Consider the following 19,739-nt stretch of genomic DNA (forward strand, 5'->3'; position numbering starts at 1 on the left):
AATTGAATTAGAACATTTGAGTAAAATGCATTAAACAAAATGGCACCAAAAATTGACAAAAAAGTTAACGAAAAGAACCAGAAATTTGTGTTTTTATAGTCTTAGGTGAAAATAGCACCAAAAATCACAAAGCCAGTGGTCTCTAGACTGGGAGCTAGGCACAATTTTAGGCGAACTTCTATGGAGGTCAGGTCAGACACATCAAGTAGATTGGTCCTGGAGAAAATCTGGAAGTCGAAAAGTTTAAAAAAAGTTTCCAAACCTCATTTCAGAAAGAGGCTTTGTAACTTTTTGGGAAGTAAAATCCTCTTTGTGCATGCTGAAATGGTAGATGCTGGCATGGAACCGAATCTCAGACGCCTGAAGCAGTTTAGCCCTGTTGACGCTCTGAAGCCTTTCAGGTTTCCTGCTGAAATATTTTTAAGTTCCAACTCAAAATGGGAGTTAGATTTTTAGGAGATGTGGAGATCTCTGTGGGTGAAGAAGCTGACACTCAATGTGACACTGTAAAGTGCTTGTTGAATACTAACCGCAGTGAGTCCTGCTGAAGCTTTAGAGGAAACATTTTCAGAAGTTTCCAAACTCTTTTGGTTCCCAAATAACCCCAGGAGTACACTTCTAAGGCTCCAAGGACCTCAGGGGAAGACACTTACAGACTCCTACGGTGCCAAGCAGAGACCAACAGCAAAGTTCAGTCCAGGTCCACTTGCCGCTGGTCAGCCAGACATTCAGGGAAAAGGCCTCATGCAGCATGTTGTGTCCCTGTAGCCAAACAGAAGCCATCCAACTGTCTCCTGGAGTCCACTTTTTTGTACTGGTACAAGAAGGACCAGCTCTAGTCCTTCATGGATTTTTTAAGATCTCAGACAACAGGTCTGGTCCTCCCCTGATCATTCACAGGGCCTCTTCTGATCTTCCTCAGACTGAAATATTCCCCTGAGGAGAGTGCCTTGGTTAGCACTAACTAATCGGTGGGATGGCGCCAGGGTGCCGTAGAAGTTGTCAGGCCCCGGCCTACCTACTTTTTTGGTCAAGTGTAGCAGTGTGCAAGAGCTGCTTTTCGATGCGTTGTCATCTATCTGTGGTCTTTAAACACGCCAAACTCACTCCTATCAATTTAATTTGTTCCTGAGCTTGCCTTTCAAAAATCCCTTTGTGTTGTTGGTAAATGCTTTACGTTTGTCCTGCCTTGAGGCTGGTTTGTTACCGCCCTGGAGACTGACCCAGTTGCAAGGCTTATTGCACGATCACCCAAATACTTTAGTGTGGGCGAACTACTTGTCTCTTTCGTATCTACCCTTTACATCGCAATACCATGGCGTTGTACCACACTCTTTTCAAACAATGTTTTTCTGAGGATGATGTTTTTATTACTGGGGTGCACTGACTCTTTTTTTTTCTAAGCATTTTGTTGACTTGCTCAGATGATGATTGCCTGTATTTAAAGCGTATTTCACACACAAGTTTATTTATTTTGCCAATGAATGATTTCAAAAACATATTCTTTGGTTTCAGCACACTCCTTTTAAATAATGTTTGCCTGCTGAAGATAACCACAATTTTATATATTTCAAAGTGCCCACATGCGCAATAATGAAAAAAACTATTTGCCTAAGGTCGCACCATTTCAGCGGGTGAGGTGAGATTTATCAAGGTTTTCTGGTGTCACTTTGTACAAATCAGCCAGCAAATGTGGAGGAATTTGTCTTTTTAGGTCGAACATTCAAGACCTCTTATATGTACCTTAGTATCTACTTCTATATTTCTTTGTGGGGGTCTCTACTTTTCAATGGTTTGTTTCAGTGTCCTTAAAAAAATCCTTGTTTGCTAGTGGTCAATCCTTGCTCTTTGTCCCACCTTTTCCACAGTTGTACACTCCCCTGGAACATGGCCCTAGCACGTGTACCCTTCCACCTGTGCCTATGTAGCATGTGCTTAGGGATTACAATCTGTTTCTGTTAACAAGGCTCTAGTATGTTACTTAGTTTCATCTGCAGTCATGTGTGACTTTGCTTATTCCATTCCTTACTCTCCCTCGCGCATTTTCTGTTCTTGGATTGCAAATGCTTGTTCCATTTGTCTGTCTCTGCGAGCTCACGGCGGCGCTTTGAACCGGCCACTTATGTCAACTGTTTTACTTTTTATTTTCGGCTTGTGTGGCAAGAAAACGCTAATAGCTCTAACTGGAGCAAATGTGAGACCCATTGCAGTTCAAATGCTTGTTTCTTTGATTATTGTTGGTGTCTGTTTGCAGTGAGTTCAGTTAATCTCCCAGTGTCTACAGACCGTGAAATGCAGCATCAGGATCACTGCTCCAGGCTTCCCCCACAAACAGGCTGGTGAAGAATGGAAGTCACCCAGCGCGTGCTATAATCCAACAGAGAGTAAACAATGCGGGCTGCTGCAGAGCCCTCCACAGGAGACATCCTGCAGCTTTGTCTCTGCAGTAGGGTCGCCAATTTATTGTAATTTTATCAGCTTTTTCTTTTCAGTGGAAGCAGCAGCCTCAGGAATGCAGCAGCGCATGGAAGTCATTTTTGTTCTGGGACAGAGAAATAATTCACAGGCCTTCTGCAGGCCGCTATCTCCTGTAAAACTGCTCCTTGCGCACCCCTCGCCCCCACCCTCTCTCCTCCGCACATAAATCACACAAGACTTTCCCTGACCTGGCCACGTCTGCAGGCAGATGTTATCTTTTATTGAATACAGTCCTTAACCTGCATTATTCCATACTCAAACCAAATCTTGGCTGTTTATAACCCGTCAGCACATTATAAATAAAGAACGGGGGCGGCATCTGGCAGTGAGAGAGGCCTGAACTTCTGATGGGGCTGCAGTTCCACATTTGGACCAGCACGAACATACCCCAGATACCTCCCCCTGAAGTACCTAAAGGAACACATTGTAAGAGGAAAAAAACTGCGTAGTGGAAGACTCTAACACCGCAAAGACATAAACTGTCTGTGCCAACGCCTAATAACGCACCATTTTCCCCTGCGTGTCAGTCTTGATGTGCCGCAAACGTATCCAGGGGGGAAGGGAAATAAAGAAACCCCCAAACTCCTGGAATAAAATACCCAACACGCTTCCTGTTGATAGGAGTCACTTCACCACCTCTGGGACTATTCCTGGTAATGTGGCAACTTATGCTGGCATGTTCCAATCCCATCATCATGGTCAATGAATACTTCAAACTAAGAAATCAGCAGGCCTCTCGACAAGTTTGTTTTTAACAATTGCTTATTTTGGTCCAATAACTTTTTAGTAGCAATTAAGGCAGTATTATCCCTTGGTGATTGCATTTTCCTACCAACCAATCTCTGAGCTATCCAGGCATAATAACACACAATTGATTCACACTGGCTGAGTTAGAGGTATAACATTAAAAAACCTTTTACAGTTTAAACATTTGAAGGCTTTGTTCAAGGAAATGTCTAATGATACTCAAGAGATTGCATGGAGGCCAGGGCATATGAATGGTGATTCAGTCTCCTTCTCCTGGGCCTGGATTCAGTTGCAGGGGTAGGAGCGCATTGGGTTGGTAACAGGAAAGGTCACTAGAACCATCGCTTCCATCACAAGAGACAGGAGCACCTATTGGGTTGGTTTGGGGTACACATTCTCGGTCTCACACTCTGTTCAGCAGGTGGTCTCAGTCTATCCTGGATAATAGTGAAACTTCACAGTGGACCACTCCAAAAGTCCAGTTCAGGGGTTTGAGGAGCTGATTGAGGTGGTAGATGAGATGTTGCTGTGTCAGCCTCTAGTCTTATCCTTGCACTTGCCAAACCATTACCAGTGGTGCTGCTGCTTACTATTGTACCACTTACTGTGCCAGCCTGTATACAACCTATTTGTGCTGTTCCTCCTTGCACCCCATAAGCCTGGTCATCGTATGTTGCTGATTCATTAGTGTAACCAATGGTGCATCCTGGTACTTTCCACTGGACTATGAAAGCTCACATGTCTAAAACATCCTCCTCACTGCCCTCGATCTCCTCCTGAATATTGCTAGCCATTTGGGCCTAAATGTATGAAGGAAGTGGTGCAGTGAGGGGGCAACCTTGCCTTCTGTTACTCATGTGACCAACTTCCGGTCTAAACTTAAACTTCAGGTCTAATGTTAGACTTCAAGCCTTAATTTAGACTCCTGGTTGTAGGACCCCCACCTGAGATTCCTGTTGGTGTGTCACTGCTTCCTCATGGCAATTCATGAATTCCAACCATTGTCCTGTAGTGGTTTTAATTTTAGTGTTCTGTAACCTTCTTTCAAGGTTGTTTGGGCAATCAGTATCAAAGCTGTCTTCTTCAGGAAGGGTTGCACTTTTATCAACATTGTTTCACTGAACCCAATTCTCTATAAACCTACATATGCATCTACCATAATGGTGGTACACAATCTGGTTGGTTGTCTCTTAAGGTTGGCCTATTCTGTTTAAATTCTTCAGCTCCCATTTTTCTTAGCACACCTACTCTCCTGTTCAAGGAAAATGTCCTGGTAGTGTTCCAAGGATCACCATGCATGTGACCTCCACAATGATGCAAGTGCCATTTTGTTTGACCTTTGATTGACCAATCTAAGATGACAGACACCACTTACATCGGTCAATAAAAAAATACATTTAAGTACACTAAACCACTTTCATCGAGGTCCGGCAAAACTTTGCGGCCTAGTCCTCCAAAAAATAAATAATTATTATGTTATAAAATAGTACCGCATGGTGGGGATGGGGAGAAATGGAGAAGCAAGTGGAAATAGCAGATTAGGGTAGGGGAGCAATGTGGAGCAGGGGTGAGGGTAATAAATTAAAAATGAAGCCAGGTAAGAAATAGCAACGTGTGGGCAACAGCAAAACAGAGCATTGGGGCGAGAGAAGAAGCACATGGAAGTGTGCAACACAGAGCGCACAGGTGGGGAGAAGCAAAAGAAAGAGAGAACTGGAAAACACATGCACTCTGATGAACTGCTTAGTGAAAAAAAAAAGTTGTTCCCAAAAGTGAGCAGCGAAGGGCCTGTCAAGAGTATGGTAAACAGGTTATGATTCAAGGAAGAGACCAACACAAGATGGACAAGGAAATCCACTGAATAAGAAGCAAGGAAATATGAGTGATAATAAAGGCGACCAATGGTAAGCAGTGGGTGGGCTGTAAGCCCCAGTAGGTTCTTGGTAAGCTCACAACAGGCCTTTTGTAACCAGAGTGCTTGCACTGTATGGTAAGCTCGACCTACACATTGACATCCAGTCACTTACATGAGGGGGATCATGCAGTGGTCCTTTTGTCCGCTGTCTGTTCCCCTCCACGCCTGGCCATAATGTTAAAGATGTCCTTAAACTGTGTGAACAGCTTTCACCTGATTTGAAGAGGTCATGGTGCATCAATGGTTTAGAACCCAAATTTTATTCACATATTATTGATGCATTCCCTTGCAAATCACTAAGTCAAAGGGGAACCACCTATCAAGCCCCTTCCTCTGAGCACATCTCAACTCAAGGGGCTGCAAATGGAACTTTGTTTGAATATGTGAGATTTATGTAATTTGCTTTACTGCAGATAATTACATGAAATGCAAATCCATCATTTCTTTCTATATTTTAGCGTGTAATGCACCCATATGCCAATTTGTGAACTGAGGTGCTCGCAGTCAGTACACTCTGCTGCTCCAGTACTGGGACCTCGGGTGCAGCTCCATGAGTGCACCACAGTTCACACACTCTAAGCCCTCAGCCATGCCAGTGCCAGGAACCCCACACATGCTGTCTGCTAGAGCAACTCAGTTCTTGCATGTGTGTCATATTGCAGCAGCTGGGTCCCACTCTCCACAGCGTTTGTTATGAGGATCATGTGGTAATGTAAATACGTTTAATTGTGTGAGTTATAGGAGGTTTTTTTCTGAAGTCACTAATTTTCCTTAAGGTTTAAATCCAGTAACTCTGCAGCAGGTTGTGTGGTCCCACAGAGATCACCTCTCTCCCCTCATTCTGTTTAACATTCATTCAACCCCTCTCCGAGCTGACTAGGGGCCTGATTGAGAGTTTGGCAGATGGGTTACTCGGTCACAAACGTGACAGATATCCCGTCCGTCTTATTACGGTCACCATAGGCTATAATGGGATTGTAAAGCAGAGGAGAGGATAATCTCTCATTTGTGGCGGAGTTTCCCCCTCTGCCAAACTCCAAATCAGGCCCAGATCTTTCAGAGGCATGCCATTGTCCCATGAGGATGACACAAAACTCATCTTCAGGTTAGACAGACAGACTCTGCATTAAAGCCACCAGACTAAGGGGGTCATTAGGAATTTGGCGGACGGAAACATCCAACTGCCAAACTCCCGATGAGTAGACCGCCTCAGTGCTGGCAGTCTCCCCACTGACCTCATTACAACTTTCCCTCTGGGCTGACTGACAGAAACCAAGGTTTCTGCCGGTCAGCCCAGAGGGAATGGTGTAGCAGCATTGTTCCTAGCTCATAGTAGAGCTGGCAGAAATGCTGCAGCATGCAGGGGGGCACCAGTACCCTTCAAATGCACACTGTCTGCACAGTAGACAGTGCACATTTCAAGGGTGCTGGGCAGGGGGACCAGTGCACTGCCCATCCCATTGGTATGGGCAGTGCAGCCCCCCCATTGCCCCTGCACTTGTTCTCTGCGGAGAACAAGGTTGCAATCAGCATGGCGGCACTGATTTTAGCATCGCCGTGGCTGATTACAACCATGACTGTCATCATCCCATCGGGATCACTGATCCTGGAAGAGACGTTGGTCCTTTGGCAGTCTGACTGCCTGCCAAACTCTTAATTTGACAGCTGGACCCTCAAAACCGCGGCGGTCGGGACCGCCACCGCGAGTCTGGCACTCTAGTGATGGCCAGACTTGTCATAAGACTCTAAGGGCCATATTTATACTTTTTGACGCAAAACTGCGCCAACGCAGTTTTGCGCCAAAAAAATTAGCGCCTGCTAACGCCATTCTGAAGCGCCATGCGGGCGCCGTATTTATTGAATGACGTTAGCCGGCGTTAGCCGCCGGCGCTGTCTGGTGTGCGTTAAAAAAAACGACGTACACCAGGCAGCGCCGGCGTAGGGGGAAAATGGCGTATGGGCGTCCACAAATGGTGCAAGTCAGGCTGTGGCAAAAAAATCGCCTCAACCCGATTTGCGCAATTTTTTTACGACGCCCAACCCCCATTGAAATGACTCCTGTCTTAGCAAAGACAGGAGTCATGCCCCCTTGCCCAGTGGCCATGCCCAGGGGACTTCTGTCCCCTGGGCATGGACATTGTGCATAGTGGCATGTAGGGGGGCACAAATCAGGCCCCCCTATGCCACAATTTAAAAAAAAAAAATATACTTACCTGAACTTACCTTGATGTCCCTGGGGTGGGTCCCTCCATCCTTGGGTGTCCTCCTGGGGTGGGCAAGGGTGGCAGGGGGTGTCCCTGGGGGCAGGGGAGGGCACCCCTGGGCTCATTCTGAGCCCACAGGTCCCTTAACGCCTGCCCTGACCCAGGTGCTAAAATCCGGCGCTAATGCGGGTTTTTTAGACCCGCCCACTCCCAGGCGTCACTTTTGCCCGAGAGTATAAATACGACGCATATGCATCGGAGTAATTTTTTAAGACGGGAACGCCTACTTTGCATATCATTAACGCAAGGAAGGTGTTCACGCAAAAAAATGACGCTAACTCCATGAACTTTGGCGCTAGACGCGTCTAACGCCAAAGTATAAATATGGAGTTAGTTTTGCGTCGAATTTGCGTCGAAAAAAACGACGCAAATTCGGCGCAAACGGAGTATAAATATGCCCCTAAGTGCCAGTTCCAGCCCAATTGCTGACAACAGGCCATGCTTTGCATCGCATGGTGAGTAACTACTTTGGGCCCTTATCACCTATGCAGGCACTTTATAAGGCATGAGCAAAGTGGGCTCTTGCCCAGGGCCCCATCCTTTCAAGGGGCCCCATGATAGATCCGGCTCTGTTCTCCACACAGTCTTGCCCCGAGGACCTTGGATGATTTTTAAACATAAATTGTTTTAAATACCATTTCCTTTATTTTAATTTTAATACAAGTGATGTGTGGGAGTGTATTACAGACATTTTGCAGACAATGGTTTTTTATTGGAAGAGTTCATACATCCTTCAAATCGAAATTTGCAATGAACCAACACATCAAAAAATAAGGTAATGTTCAATTACCATCAAGTGTATCTGCAACCAGTAAATAATTTTGTATTGCACATTTCCTACAACCTCAACCTTCTGTCTTGACATATTCAGTGAATCAACGCAACATGATATTAGGCAGTGTTCAAATGCCACATTTCTCAGACCCTCAAACTTCTGCCTAAAGATTGTACACTTCTGTATAATTTTACCTCTACAAGCACAAGATGGCCAGCTTCAACCACAATATCTCTTTGCCTCACATAATTGCAGAAATTTGTTATGCGATCCAGATCTTAACACATATCGATGCTCTAACTCCTCAGTACTTAACATTTTGGCCCTCCATTGTTGGTCTTTCAGGTCACTGCTGATCGCCAATTTTGAAGAATTATTGTTCGAGCTATTACAACAATAATAATAACTTTTTCCACAAAGATGAAATCTCAAAATCAGGAGAATATCCCAATACTGCTATGTGGGCATATATTGGCTGGATCAACCCTAAAATGTCAAAACATTACTCCTGGATGCCTGCCCAAAAATGGGTTATTTTGCAGACAAATGTTGTTTATTTTTTAACAACATGCAACAACCATAAAAAAAGCTCCTTTTAGATCTAAACAGGACCTTGCATATGAGAAATGGCAGTCAGTGGCAGATATTATTTGCAGTAATATTAGTGAGCTGCTGCAGTGTTGCAATATTAAAAAACACATATCACTATCCCTGAATGTTAGATGTGTAATCACATTTAGAATTTGGACGAGCGTGCCTGGACTCTGTCAGTGACCTGCCCAAAGAGGGCATGAAAAGCTGATATTGGATCATAAATTCAAAGCTTCTGCCCCCAAAATCCTTTGACAACTCTAAATGCAAAAAATATGCACATATGCCAACTGTTGTAGGCTGATCGAAAAGTGACAGACACCCTTAGAGCCAATCCCTGAAGGGGGCTCACCTAAACAAAGCGACAGCTTAAGGGGGCTGAATCAGAACCCTATGTGTATTTTGTCTACTGTATGTTGTGTGTTGTGCTGACTTGAGATCTTGTGAAGAGATAAAGTTGTCTGTATTCAGCTGGACAAACCAAAAATATTTATGGCCCAGTCCTAGGATACCTCTATGAGGTCACTTTTGCTCTTATTAAGTCTTGTCATTGATTGGTTGATTGAATCATTCATTCCTTCGTGCCCAAGATGTGTAAGGTCTGCTTTTTTATGCATAATAATATGTGCACACATTTATTTCAGTGTTCTGAAACAGGCATTGCTTTATATAACATTATTTTTGTTTTCAGCAGAGAAACAAGAAGAAGGGAGTTTTTAAATGTGTTTTATGTTTTGTTGAATAATTTGCATTTCCCATAGCATACCCTCTTTTTAGAAGTGTGCAGATGCTGCAGGAGCAGTGCCAAGGGTGCCAAAGGGCACACCTGCCACCTCTGGCAGTCCCTAATAGCCATGTTTGGGCTGCATGTGTCTGTGATGAGGTCTGCCTGGTGTGGGAGGCTGAGGTCTTCTAACCTTAGGGCACATGCAATGATAGACCCAGACCCTCGTCATAAGGTGGGCAGACCGTTGCAGACTGTTGGCAGACTATAGGTGGTACTCATCAATGGCAAGAGCCTGGGAACTTTGCTGCACCAGGACATTTATCACCCCTGGGAGCTTGTTAAAGTAGAATCCCTTCCCCTACCCTGACAGATGCAGATGGTAGACCATTAGTGGAAGATTGACCAACTGCAAACATCTCGGCTACAGATGAGGAAACCTGCTTGGGGTTCAGTACCAAACATTGATGGTGCTGACATTGTTGTGGTTTAGAGGGAGATGGGACATTTCCAATGCAAGATACAGGTTACAGAAAAAACAAACATTCCTATGCATCTCTCAGAGTTGAAGTTGATGTTATCAGAACATTTCTCCACAAATCTACCCCAAAAATAGTGGTTGTCAATGTTCCATCAGAAGGTATAGATTTTCTTTCACGATGCAAGGAGGAGTAATACATTTGAAAACACATTCCTTTAATACATAGTTTATCCAGCCAAAGAACAGCACATTTGTCTTATTTAAAGATGTTTACTGTTAATTCTGTTTTTGTTTATATATTTTCAGGAACAAGAACCACTTTGAAATGGCCCTCAGAGAATCTTTCGGAGCCTTGACTCAAGGTGTTGACACTTTGGACTTTACAGGAAGTGCCATTCCTTGTGAGCTGCTCCTGATCGGGGATAAAGCCTTCCCTGTGGTCGTGAGTGACTCTGGCCAAGTTCTCATCGCAGCTTCTCAGTACGGGAAGGGTCGGATTGTGGCCATCGCTCATGAGACCTATCTCTATAGCCCAAAGTTCTCACAGTTCCTCCTCAATGCTTTCCTTTGGCTGAAACCATCAGCAGATGCTTTGGTTGGCATCCAGTCTAACCTTGACTCCCTGGTGAAGACCTTCTCTGATAAAGACATCAAGGTGCAGTCCACTGGTGTGTTTCAGGATTCCTTTGGTGTGTATTGCATGGATGCCTATAATGCCAGTCAGAAGAAAGAGCTTATTGCATTTGTGAAGAAGGGAGGTGGCCTTCTCATTGCAGGTCAAGCCTGGCCTTGGGCAAACAAAAACAGCACAGAAAATGTCTGCTTTCAATTTCCTGGAAACCAAGTGATCAATGTGTCCGGCATCTATTTTACATCCAACTATGGAGATAGGGGAGTTTTCTCAATCTCCAAAGAAGTCCCGATTTGCCCATTGCTTGTCCGGTGAGTGAAAACAAGATCAAACTTAAATTGTGGTGGCTGATATTGAATCAGAAAAACCTACATACATACCTAGGGTACCAACTTAGTATGTGAAAGGAACACCCAAAACACATCCCTTCCAAATACTGAAGCAGAATCTATTTCAAAACCTATTTTAGCGATTTGGAAAATGTATTAGATAAGAAAAAAGGTTTTTGCATTCTCAAACTGTGATTTACTGATTTGGAGGGTTCGCAAATGCTAAAACCCTTCGTACAAATGTATAAAATAAAACAAGCGCTTGCAATGAAACGGGTCTCGCATTACGTTAGAGCTGTTAGTGGTGTAAACTCCTAACTGGACTTTTCTTGCCACATTAAGTGAAGAAAAAAAAAAGCGTGATCACGCTGTGTAAAACAGAGAAAAAGTAGTCCAGAAACCATATGGAAAACATGAAACCTTGTATGTTTCCAGTAGTTTACCAGTGCTCCTGAGGAGGGCTAACCACCGGAAAAGGCACAACGTATGCATGCCTTTCACAAATGAAAACAAGGTGATTTTAAAAGGCAAGCCCACAAACCAATAAAAGTGACTGTTGTAACATGGGCGTGATTAAAATCCCCCTAAAGCAGTGGTCTTCAAACTGGGGGGGGGGCACTTAGGGGGGCCTCAAGAGATCCCAAGGGGGAGCCAGACTCTGGCCAAAAGAAGCATTGTACAGATAACAGGCCTTTGTTTTGAGCAGAAGCATGTTATTGCATTTTTAAAAAGGTAACAGTACTTAACTGCAATGTTTAAATATGTCTAGACATATTTAAACATTGCCATCTTTATAAAATAATTGTGAAAAATTCTGAGTGGCGGGCCCAGTGATTTTTATTTTTCAACTGGGGGTGGGTGCGGCATTAAAAAGTTTGGAGACCACTGCCCTAAAGGGAGATTAGAAGAGAGACGGAACGCTTTGCGCTCGCCCCTAAAAATACTGGCACTCTGTATAGGTGGAGGAGTTTTGGGACACTTGACTCGTGAATGATTAAAATTATGTTGGTATGTGTGAGGTGTGACAGTAGGTTCAAATGTAGAAGCGAGACTGATAGAGGTGGGGATGTGGCAGTGCATGGATATCATTTAGGGGCCACCAGAGGTCACAGCTACGACTGGCTTTCCCCTTTGTGACACCTGGTTTCAGATGTGGCAAAATCAGAGCCAGGAACGTGGTGACAAGTTACTCTAAAGCCAATTTATTTACACTGTTAGTGAATAATAATATATTATTCACTATAAATGTAATAAAGGTGTTGCCCCAGGATCTGGAATAAGACCGGGCAGCTGAGGTAAGTGAAGAAAATTGTGTGGGTGCTTTTGAGTCAGAGTGTGGTTGTGTGAGTGTGACAATGTCATATTGTTGAGCGTGTGAATCTGTGAGCATGTAGTAGTGAAATAACTGAGAGTCACTGACAGGTAGCAAGTGAGAATGAGTGCGACTGGATATCAGTAAGTGACTATGAGTGGGGCAGAGTGAGTGACAATGAATGAGCAAGAGTAAGAATGGCTTCAAGTAAATGAAAGTGGATGATTGAGAATGAATAATAATGAACATGAAGGATGTTGGAGTGTGAGTGAGAATGAGTGTGAGTGAGAGTGAAAGGCAAATGAGCAACTGAAACTTAGTGAGAATGAGTGCAAACAACTGCAATGAATAGGAGTGAATATAAGTGAAAGAGAACCTGAGTAAGTGTGAACAAGAGTGTGAGTAAATGCAAGTGAGAGTGAGTGAAAAAATGAATGAGAGTGTGTGAGATTGTGGGACAGAGAATAATATGAGCACAAGTGAATGAGTAAGTATGAGTGAGTCAAAAACAATGAGCAGGAGTGAATGAGAAAGAATGAGTGGGTGATAGTGTGTGAGTGTAAGAGTGAGAATGAATAAGTGCTTGTGAGTGTGAGTGAGTTGTAGTAAGACTGAATATGAATGAGTGATGTTGGACCTGGCACTTTTTATAGGGTGATGCCCCAGACTTTTTCCCTTCCTCCTCTTAATTGTTCTGAGCCTTTTTGCTGATGTTATGTCTCTGGTCACTTTTTCACTGCTGATCAGTAGTAAAGTGCATGTGCTCTCCCTTTTAAACTTGGTATGATTGGCTTATTCCTGAATGGCACATTTAACTTACCTGAAAGTCCCTTGTACAGTGCTATGTCTATATCCAGGGCCTGTAAATTAAATGCTAATAGTGGGCCTGCAGCACTGCTTGCGCCACCCACATCAGTAGCCTGTCAAACCTGTCTCAGGCCTGCTAGCGCAGGGCCTGCATGTGCAGTGTACTGCTACAGGGACCTGGCATCTAACTGTACTTGCCAGGCCCAGAACTCCCCTTTTACTACATGTAAGTCACCCCTAAGGTAGGCCCTAGCTACCCTGCCTTAAATCTAGGGGGGTATTGTTTGACTTATGAGGGGTAGCGTAGGCATGTTTGGTATGGTTGTAATAGTAGTGAGAAATGCTGCTTACTGGTGTAGGTTGTTCTATTAGCATTATAGAAATGTCACTTCTAGAAAGTGAGCATTTTGTCTGTGCTTATGACTGGTGTTTTGCAGCTTGACTCCAATCCATGTCTGAACAGAATGACACCTGGGCTTTGTGCATACTTTTCAGACAGCCTGTACACAGGGAGGGTGGAGGTGTCACAGAGCTGCATCTACATATTGAATGGTCTTCCTAGGCTGGGAGAAGGGGAGGCGGGCCACACCTGCATTTGTAAAGGCTGTGCCCTGGCCTCACACAAAGGGCTTGTTTACCCCCAACTGATGTCTGGAGCCTGTGCTGGAGGAGAGAGGGGACACTCCTGGAACCAGTTGTAACTTGTTGGAAATTCTTCTCCCCCTCATTAACATTGCTTTGCAAAACTGAGTATAGTACAGGGTTTTCCCCCACAATTATTGGACATTAATGGACTACTGAAGAGGACACCGAATGCTGCTGGAAGGACTCACCAGGCACCGCCTTGGACTGTGGCTGCTGTGCTGACCTGTGACCTGCTGGATCATTAGGAGGATCTGCCACTGTCTGCAACTCTTGTTCTGGCCTGTTGTTGTGCCTTGCAGCCCTGTGCTCCCCATTTCTGTCTCCAGGGGCTGGGTGCTGAGGCCCCTGTTCCCCTGCACCATTCCCTGCATCGAAGGAGTGCAGGAAGAGTGTTTTTGCCTTATCCTCCTGAAGCACTTGGAGAGAGCTCTGCTTAAGTCACCCCAGCACGTGAAGAGCACTTGGCAGTGCAACCTTTGTCCCCCGCAGGCACAGGAAAGTGCCCTGTGCCGTTGCGCGGTCACCTACCCCCTCACGCTCGGACGTGCGAGAGAATTTGAGGCCGGCAAGTGGGCATGGACACACGCGCTTCCAAACAGTGCCCTCGGGCACAGGAACACTTCGTGGAGTAACCCAGGGGCACCAACAGACATCCATTCTAGGAGCCTGGGACTGCCGCGGGTGGGCCGCCGAGGAGAAGGAAGCCGGCTCCCCCACAGAGGGGTCAGAGAGCGGACTGTGCCGCACCATCCTAGTGCAGAGGTAGGAGGCCCAGGAAGGCTTTCACCACACAACCTGCCGGATGACCCCAGGAGACCGCAGTGGTGCTGCGAAGGCGCGGACGGCTGCCGGTTGGATTCCCGCCGCGGGAAGAGACCCCAAGAGGTCTCCCCTTGTGTTAGGCAGGTGTGGGCTAGATGAGGGCTATGTCATTTGCTTCCCTTATTCACTACAATTTAGGGCAAGTATGCCCCACCCCTTTAAAAGATCATGTCAGCACTCTATAATACCTGGTGTCTAAAACAGATATTTGTCTGTTTTGGAATGTCAATATTGTCACTCGTTATGATGTCTTCAGGGTTAAAGTAATGTGACATTAATCCCAGGAGATTCAGGGTCATAATTCATAAGATGTCAGTTTCTGTGATGTCATTAAGGTCAAATTGTATAGGATATCTAATTGATGGAAACGTCGAGCTTGTTGCGGGTCCCTGGGATATTGCAAGATCATTGCTTCCAAGTGTTAGCTCCTCTTTCCTCCCAGGCCTCAAATTCTGTTGGCTGTTCTCACCGAGGGTTCCATCTATTGTTGCACCTGCATTCTGGCCCTGGATTGATGGGCCCAATTGAGTCAGTCAGTTTACTGTCTCAAGGTCAGTATCTCTTCTGGTCAATGCTGACAGACCCATCCCTCTTTGGCTGTTCCTCAAAACTAAGGGGTCAGGAGAAGAAGGGCTGTGCAATCTAAATCTAATAATGGGTTTAGGGGAAGCACCAGATCTCAGCTCCATAGCAATAAGACCATCTATTAGTCTCTTATTCCTCACTGTCAGTGCAATAGCGTCGTCTCTCCCATTACCTCCTGACAACCTTTCTACTTTCACGATGTCTGAACGAATAAATGATGAACATTGCTGCTTATGCATGATCCAGTGGGTGAGTTTATTTTTAAGGGAGCCCCCATCTTCCCCACCTGATTGATGCAATTTCAGCACATTTGTTAAATAGACTACGGCCCTCATTACAACTTCGGCAGTCTTTAGAGAAGACCGCTGAAGCTGCGGCGCCAGTATACCGCCAGTGCTGGTGGTATTTCTGGCTCCCTATTTAGACTTTTCCGCTGGGCCAGCAGGCGGTAACAGGAAAAGTCACATCAACATTGCTGCCAGCTCATAATAGAGCTGGCAGCAATGCTAATGTGCAGCGGGTGCAGTAGCACCAATCGAGAATTTCACTACCCAAAATTTGGGCAGTGAAATGCGCGATGGGGCTGTGCCTGTGGCATGGGCAGCGTAGGGGCCCACAGGGGCACCCCAAGTCCCCCTTACCGCCAGCCAACCTTTCCATGGCTGGCCGGCCTTTCCATGGCAGTGTTTACCACCGTGGCCAGGCTTGTGGTCGGGGACTCATAATCCCCAGGGTAGCGGAGCGAAAGCCTGGCGGTATGGTGGAGAGGCCGGCGGTATGGCCGTGGCTTTTGCACCACGGTCATAATAGCTGGCAGAACACCGCCAGCCTGTTGGCGGTGTTACTGCCAGCTTACCGTCGGCCGCCAGGGTCGTAATGAGGCCCTATATGTTCTTGGGTTGCCTTACACTTCTCTCAGAATATCGCATGTTTTCAGAGCTAGTTGTCCTCCTGTCATGCGGTATAATATGTGCTTTAGCTGGATACCTTGCTTCCATCTCTAGCAGCCAAGATTTAAAACAGCCCTCCCAAAAGGTTTTACGAATATCCTTATGGGACGCTCATACCTGGAGATCCATACAATCATTTGGCCTGCTGTTGCAATTATTGTCTGTTTCTCTATGCCCATGTGATATATAAGTAGCATTGCACTGCTTGGAATTTTGATTGAACTGTGCAATGGGTTGTGGGGGAATTGAACATCTGCCTAGTAAATGCTCGGGTCTTGGTGAGTTTCCTTTTATACACTATGCGCCTATCTATTGATTCCCTTTCCCTCCCTTTCCTTGGTATAAACCAGCAGGGTTTCTACCAGACACCCTAACTCCTTAACCTCTTGCGTTAAATTACCAATGATCTCATGTAGGTTTACTTTGTCCCGCCTTTTACATTTCAGGCAGCTGTCCTGGTCTTGATGCCATGATACTGTTCCCTCCTTAGACAATTGTATTACAGGGCCATATTGTGAGTAAGTATCTGTAATCTTTTTGTCAAGCGTTGTTTGACACGTCCTCCTCCAGGACAGTATACCTGTTGGAGCAGATTTTGTAGCACCCTGGTGCTGCACCCTTCTCTTCAATACTTTGACTTTGGCTTGATGGCTGGCATTTGGGCCTGTGCAGATGTGCATTTATCTCTTATCGCTTTCCATTATAATATCGGGTCTTTGGTGGCTTGATTGCCGAACAGCATCCCCCTTCACATCGGTGACTTTTGCCATTGGTGGCCCTATCTTTTGTATAGAAGGACTTGATCTGTTTATCGGGTGCTTCCCATGATTTGGACTTGGCACACAGCAAGGATTCAGCCTCTTCTATTAGGTCATCAATCTCGGAAATGGTACAATTTTCCCCTGCATTTCTTATTTTCTTGGGGATTTTCTCCTTAGCCAGGGGAAGTTCAGCCATTTTACTTTTCCCCATAATCTGTCACTTTAATTAACTTTGGTCCCAAGCTACTCAACCCCTGTTATTAGTGCTGTTTCTCAAGGGGGAACCTACTCGTTATTTACTGGTATTTCCCTGTTATCGTCCCCAAGAAAGATAATTAGCACCACCTAATAGGGTCTCACAAACAATGTTACACAGTTGATTTACTAGGCGGTTGAACTACTTGCCCAGAGACATTCAAGCCTCTAAATACCTTATTTGTAATAACAAAGGCCACGACAACCAGCAGTGGGTTTAGAATTAAAAATGAAAGAGAGGGGGCCCAGGCCAGCCTCCTCTGGGCTTCGACAGACATGGACAGGCCCGCCCTTAGCCCGGGCTTTGCCCAGGGAAGGCCCACGTGCATCCCGCACTGCGGGGGAAGAGTCAGTGCTATAAGCGCAATGAGACACCTCCTCCCTCACACAGGTGGAATCAATGTGGCAGGTAGAGGAAGCAACAGGGCACCCTGGGACAGGTAGTCCCACCAGGGCAGCAGTCTCAGGCAAGGAAGCAGACACAATAACCCTGGGGCAGACAGTCCCACCAGGGTAAATTAATCGCCCCTCAAATGCCCCTCAAATTTGTTGAGGGTTATGGCACCATTGTTGTCCCCTAAACTTAGCTGACATCCAAGAAAAAGCCCAAAATGTTGATCTGGGCATAGGTATGTCAGACAGCCTTTGATAACCTCAAGAAAGACATGTGTACAACACGTACTCAAGGCACCTGAGTTCTCTAAACAATTTGTTGTGTAAACGGATGCTTCCTTGCCAACATGGCATAGGAGCGGTCTTAGCACAGCTGAATAAGGAGGGCCTAGATGAGCAGTAGCTTTCATTAGTAGGAGGCTACTTCCACAGGAACAGAGGTGGAGTGCGATTGAGAGGGAAGCTTTTGCTGTGGTCTGGGCACTTAAGAAGTTGAGAACATACCTATGTGGCACTCACTTCCTGGTTCAGACTGACTATAGACCCCTCTGATGGCTCATGCAGGTGAGGGGTGGGAATCCAAAACTGTTGAGGTTGTCCATCTCCCTACATGGAATGGACTTTATGGTGGAACATAGCGTGGGATCAGATGACACCAATGCTAATGATCTCTTGAGGTTCTTCTGCCTTAGTAAAGAGAACTACCAAGGGGTTAGGTGGCTCTCCCCACTTACAGCTGGGGGAATGCATGTTTGACCTGACAACCTTAGAGTCATCTTCCCCCCAACTGTTTGCCTATCTCCTTCGCTTTTCTGACCTCGTTTTTGATGGTTTTTCGACTCTGTGCACTTTACCACTACAAACAAGTTCTAAAGTGCTTGTGCTTTCTCCACTAAACATGGTAACATTGTCCCCATCTGGAATACTTAATTTTCTTCTACTTTCCTAGTATGATGCACCACATGTGCCCAGGCCACCGAGTAAATTTAGTGCTACTTGTGGGCATGCAGCATTGATTGTGCCACCCACTTCAGTAGCCCTTTAACCATGTCTCAAACCTGCCTTTGGAGAGCCTGTTTGTACAGTTTCACACAACCATGTCGACCTGCTAAAATAACCCTTTTGCCAGGTCCAAACCTTCCCTTTTTATATATACAAGTCATCCCTAAGGTAGGCCCTGGACAACCCAGAGGGCAGACTGCAATATATTTAAAAGGCAGGACATGTACTTTTAAGTTAAACATGTCCTGATAGTGAAAATCCCCCAAAGTCGTTTTCACTACTGCAAGGCCTATCTCTCCCATTAGATAACATTTGGACCACGTTATTCCATTTTATGAGTGTAATTCACAGTCTGGAAAAAATAAACATTTTGAGTTTGTTGTTTCTGGAATCACAATTTAAAATCACAATTTATGGTGAATTTGATTTTAAATTGCAATTCAGAAAATGCAACTTTTAGAAATTTGTCATATTCCTACTTTAGTCATTTGGTGTCTACTTTCTGTCTCTGATCATTTGTCTGAGATGTGTGAAAGCTGGGCTTTGTGTATTGCCCCTAGATATGTACACACAAAGGGAGCTTAGATGTGTCTTGAAGGGAAGGAAGAGCTGGACCAAACTTCACTTACATCTGAATTGTCCTCACTCAAAGGGCTACATATTCTTGAGTCTGGAGCCAGGGTTGGAAGGTCAGGACCTCTGTGCACTTCAAAGACCTATCTTTGAAGTATCCCTCACTTCAAAGGCCCTACTGGTTGTAAGTACTGGACCTCTGACACCACCAATTCAGTACACTTCTGGAGCTGTGACTATTCTGCCAGGAAGAAGGACTGCTGTGCTGCTGAAGGACTGCCACTCTGATGGACTTCTCCTTTGCTGGTGTCCATTTTTGCTCCCCTGCCTGGGTGAGAGGGACTGGACCTGTATCACTTGAACCCAGAGTTACTCCAAGGGTTAGCAGGGCTGGGGTCCTGATCTGAACTCTTGGGGACATAAGACTTCCAACTAACCTGCTTCTACACCTGGACTCTGCCAGTGGTGAGTCTGTCCTGCGAAGTGATGCCACTCCAGTCTTGGACCCCTGGAAGTGGGCCTAAAGTGTTTGCTCCAGTGAAACCAACGCATCAGCTGCGTCGGCAGAACTGATGCATCACCGCTGTTTTGTGAAATGAGAACTGGCATATCACTTTCTTAACCAACACTCTAGTGCTTTCTTTATTGCAAGGCCCCCGCATCTCTGGCAATGGCAGCCTTCGTGACGACACCGACGCT

At 45.5% G+C, this 19,739-nt stretch overlaps 1 protein-coding gene across 1 annotated transcript in view; it reads left to right on the top strand.

Moving 5' to 3' along the window:
* The first annotated feature begins 10,300 nt into the window (after positions 1-10,300).
* LOC138249307 (TRPM8 channel-associated factor homolog) overlaps positions 10,301-19,739 on the top strand; it is a 68,160-nt gene continuing 58,721 nt past the window's right edge. The window contains exon 1 of the mRNA XM_069203264.1: positions 10,301-10,917. Within this exon, the coding sequence (XP_069059365.1) occupies positions 10,301-10,917 (617 nt within the window). The remainder of the gene's footprint in view (positions 10,918-19,739) is intronic.

This window comes from Pleurodeles waltl, chromosome 8 (assembly GCF_031143425.1).
Source record: "Pleurodeles waltl isolate 20211129_DDA chromosome 8, aPleWal1.hap1.20221129, whole genome shotgun sequence".
Classification (NCBI taxonomy): Eukaryota; Metazoa; Chordata; class Amphibia; order Caudata; family Salamandridae; genus Pleurodeles; species Pleurodeles waltl.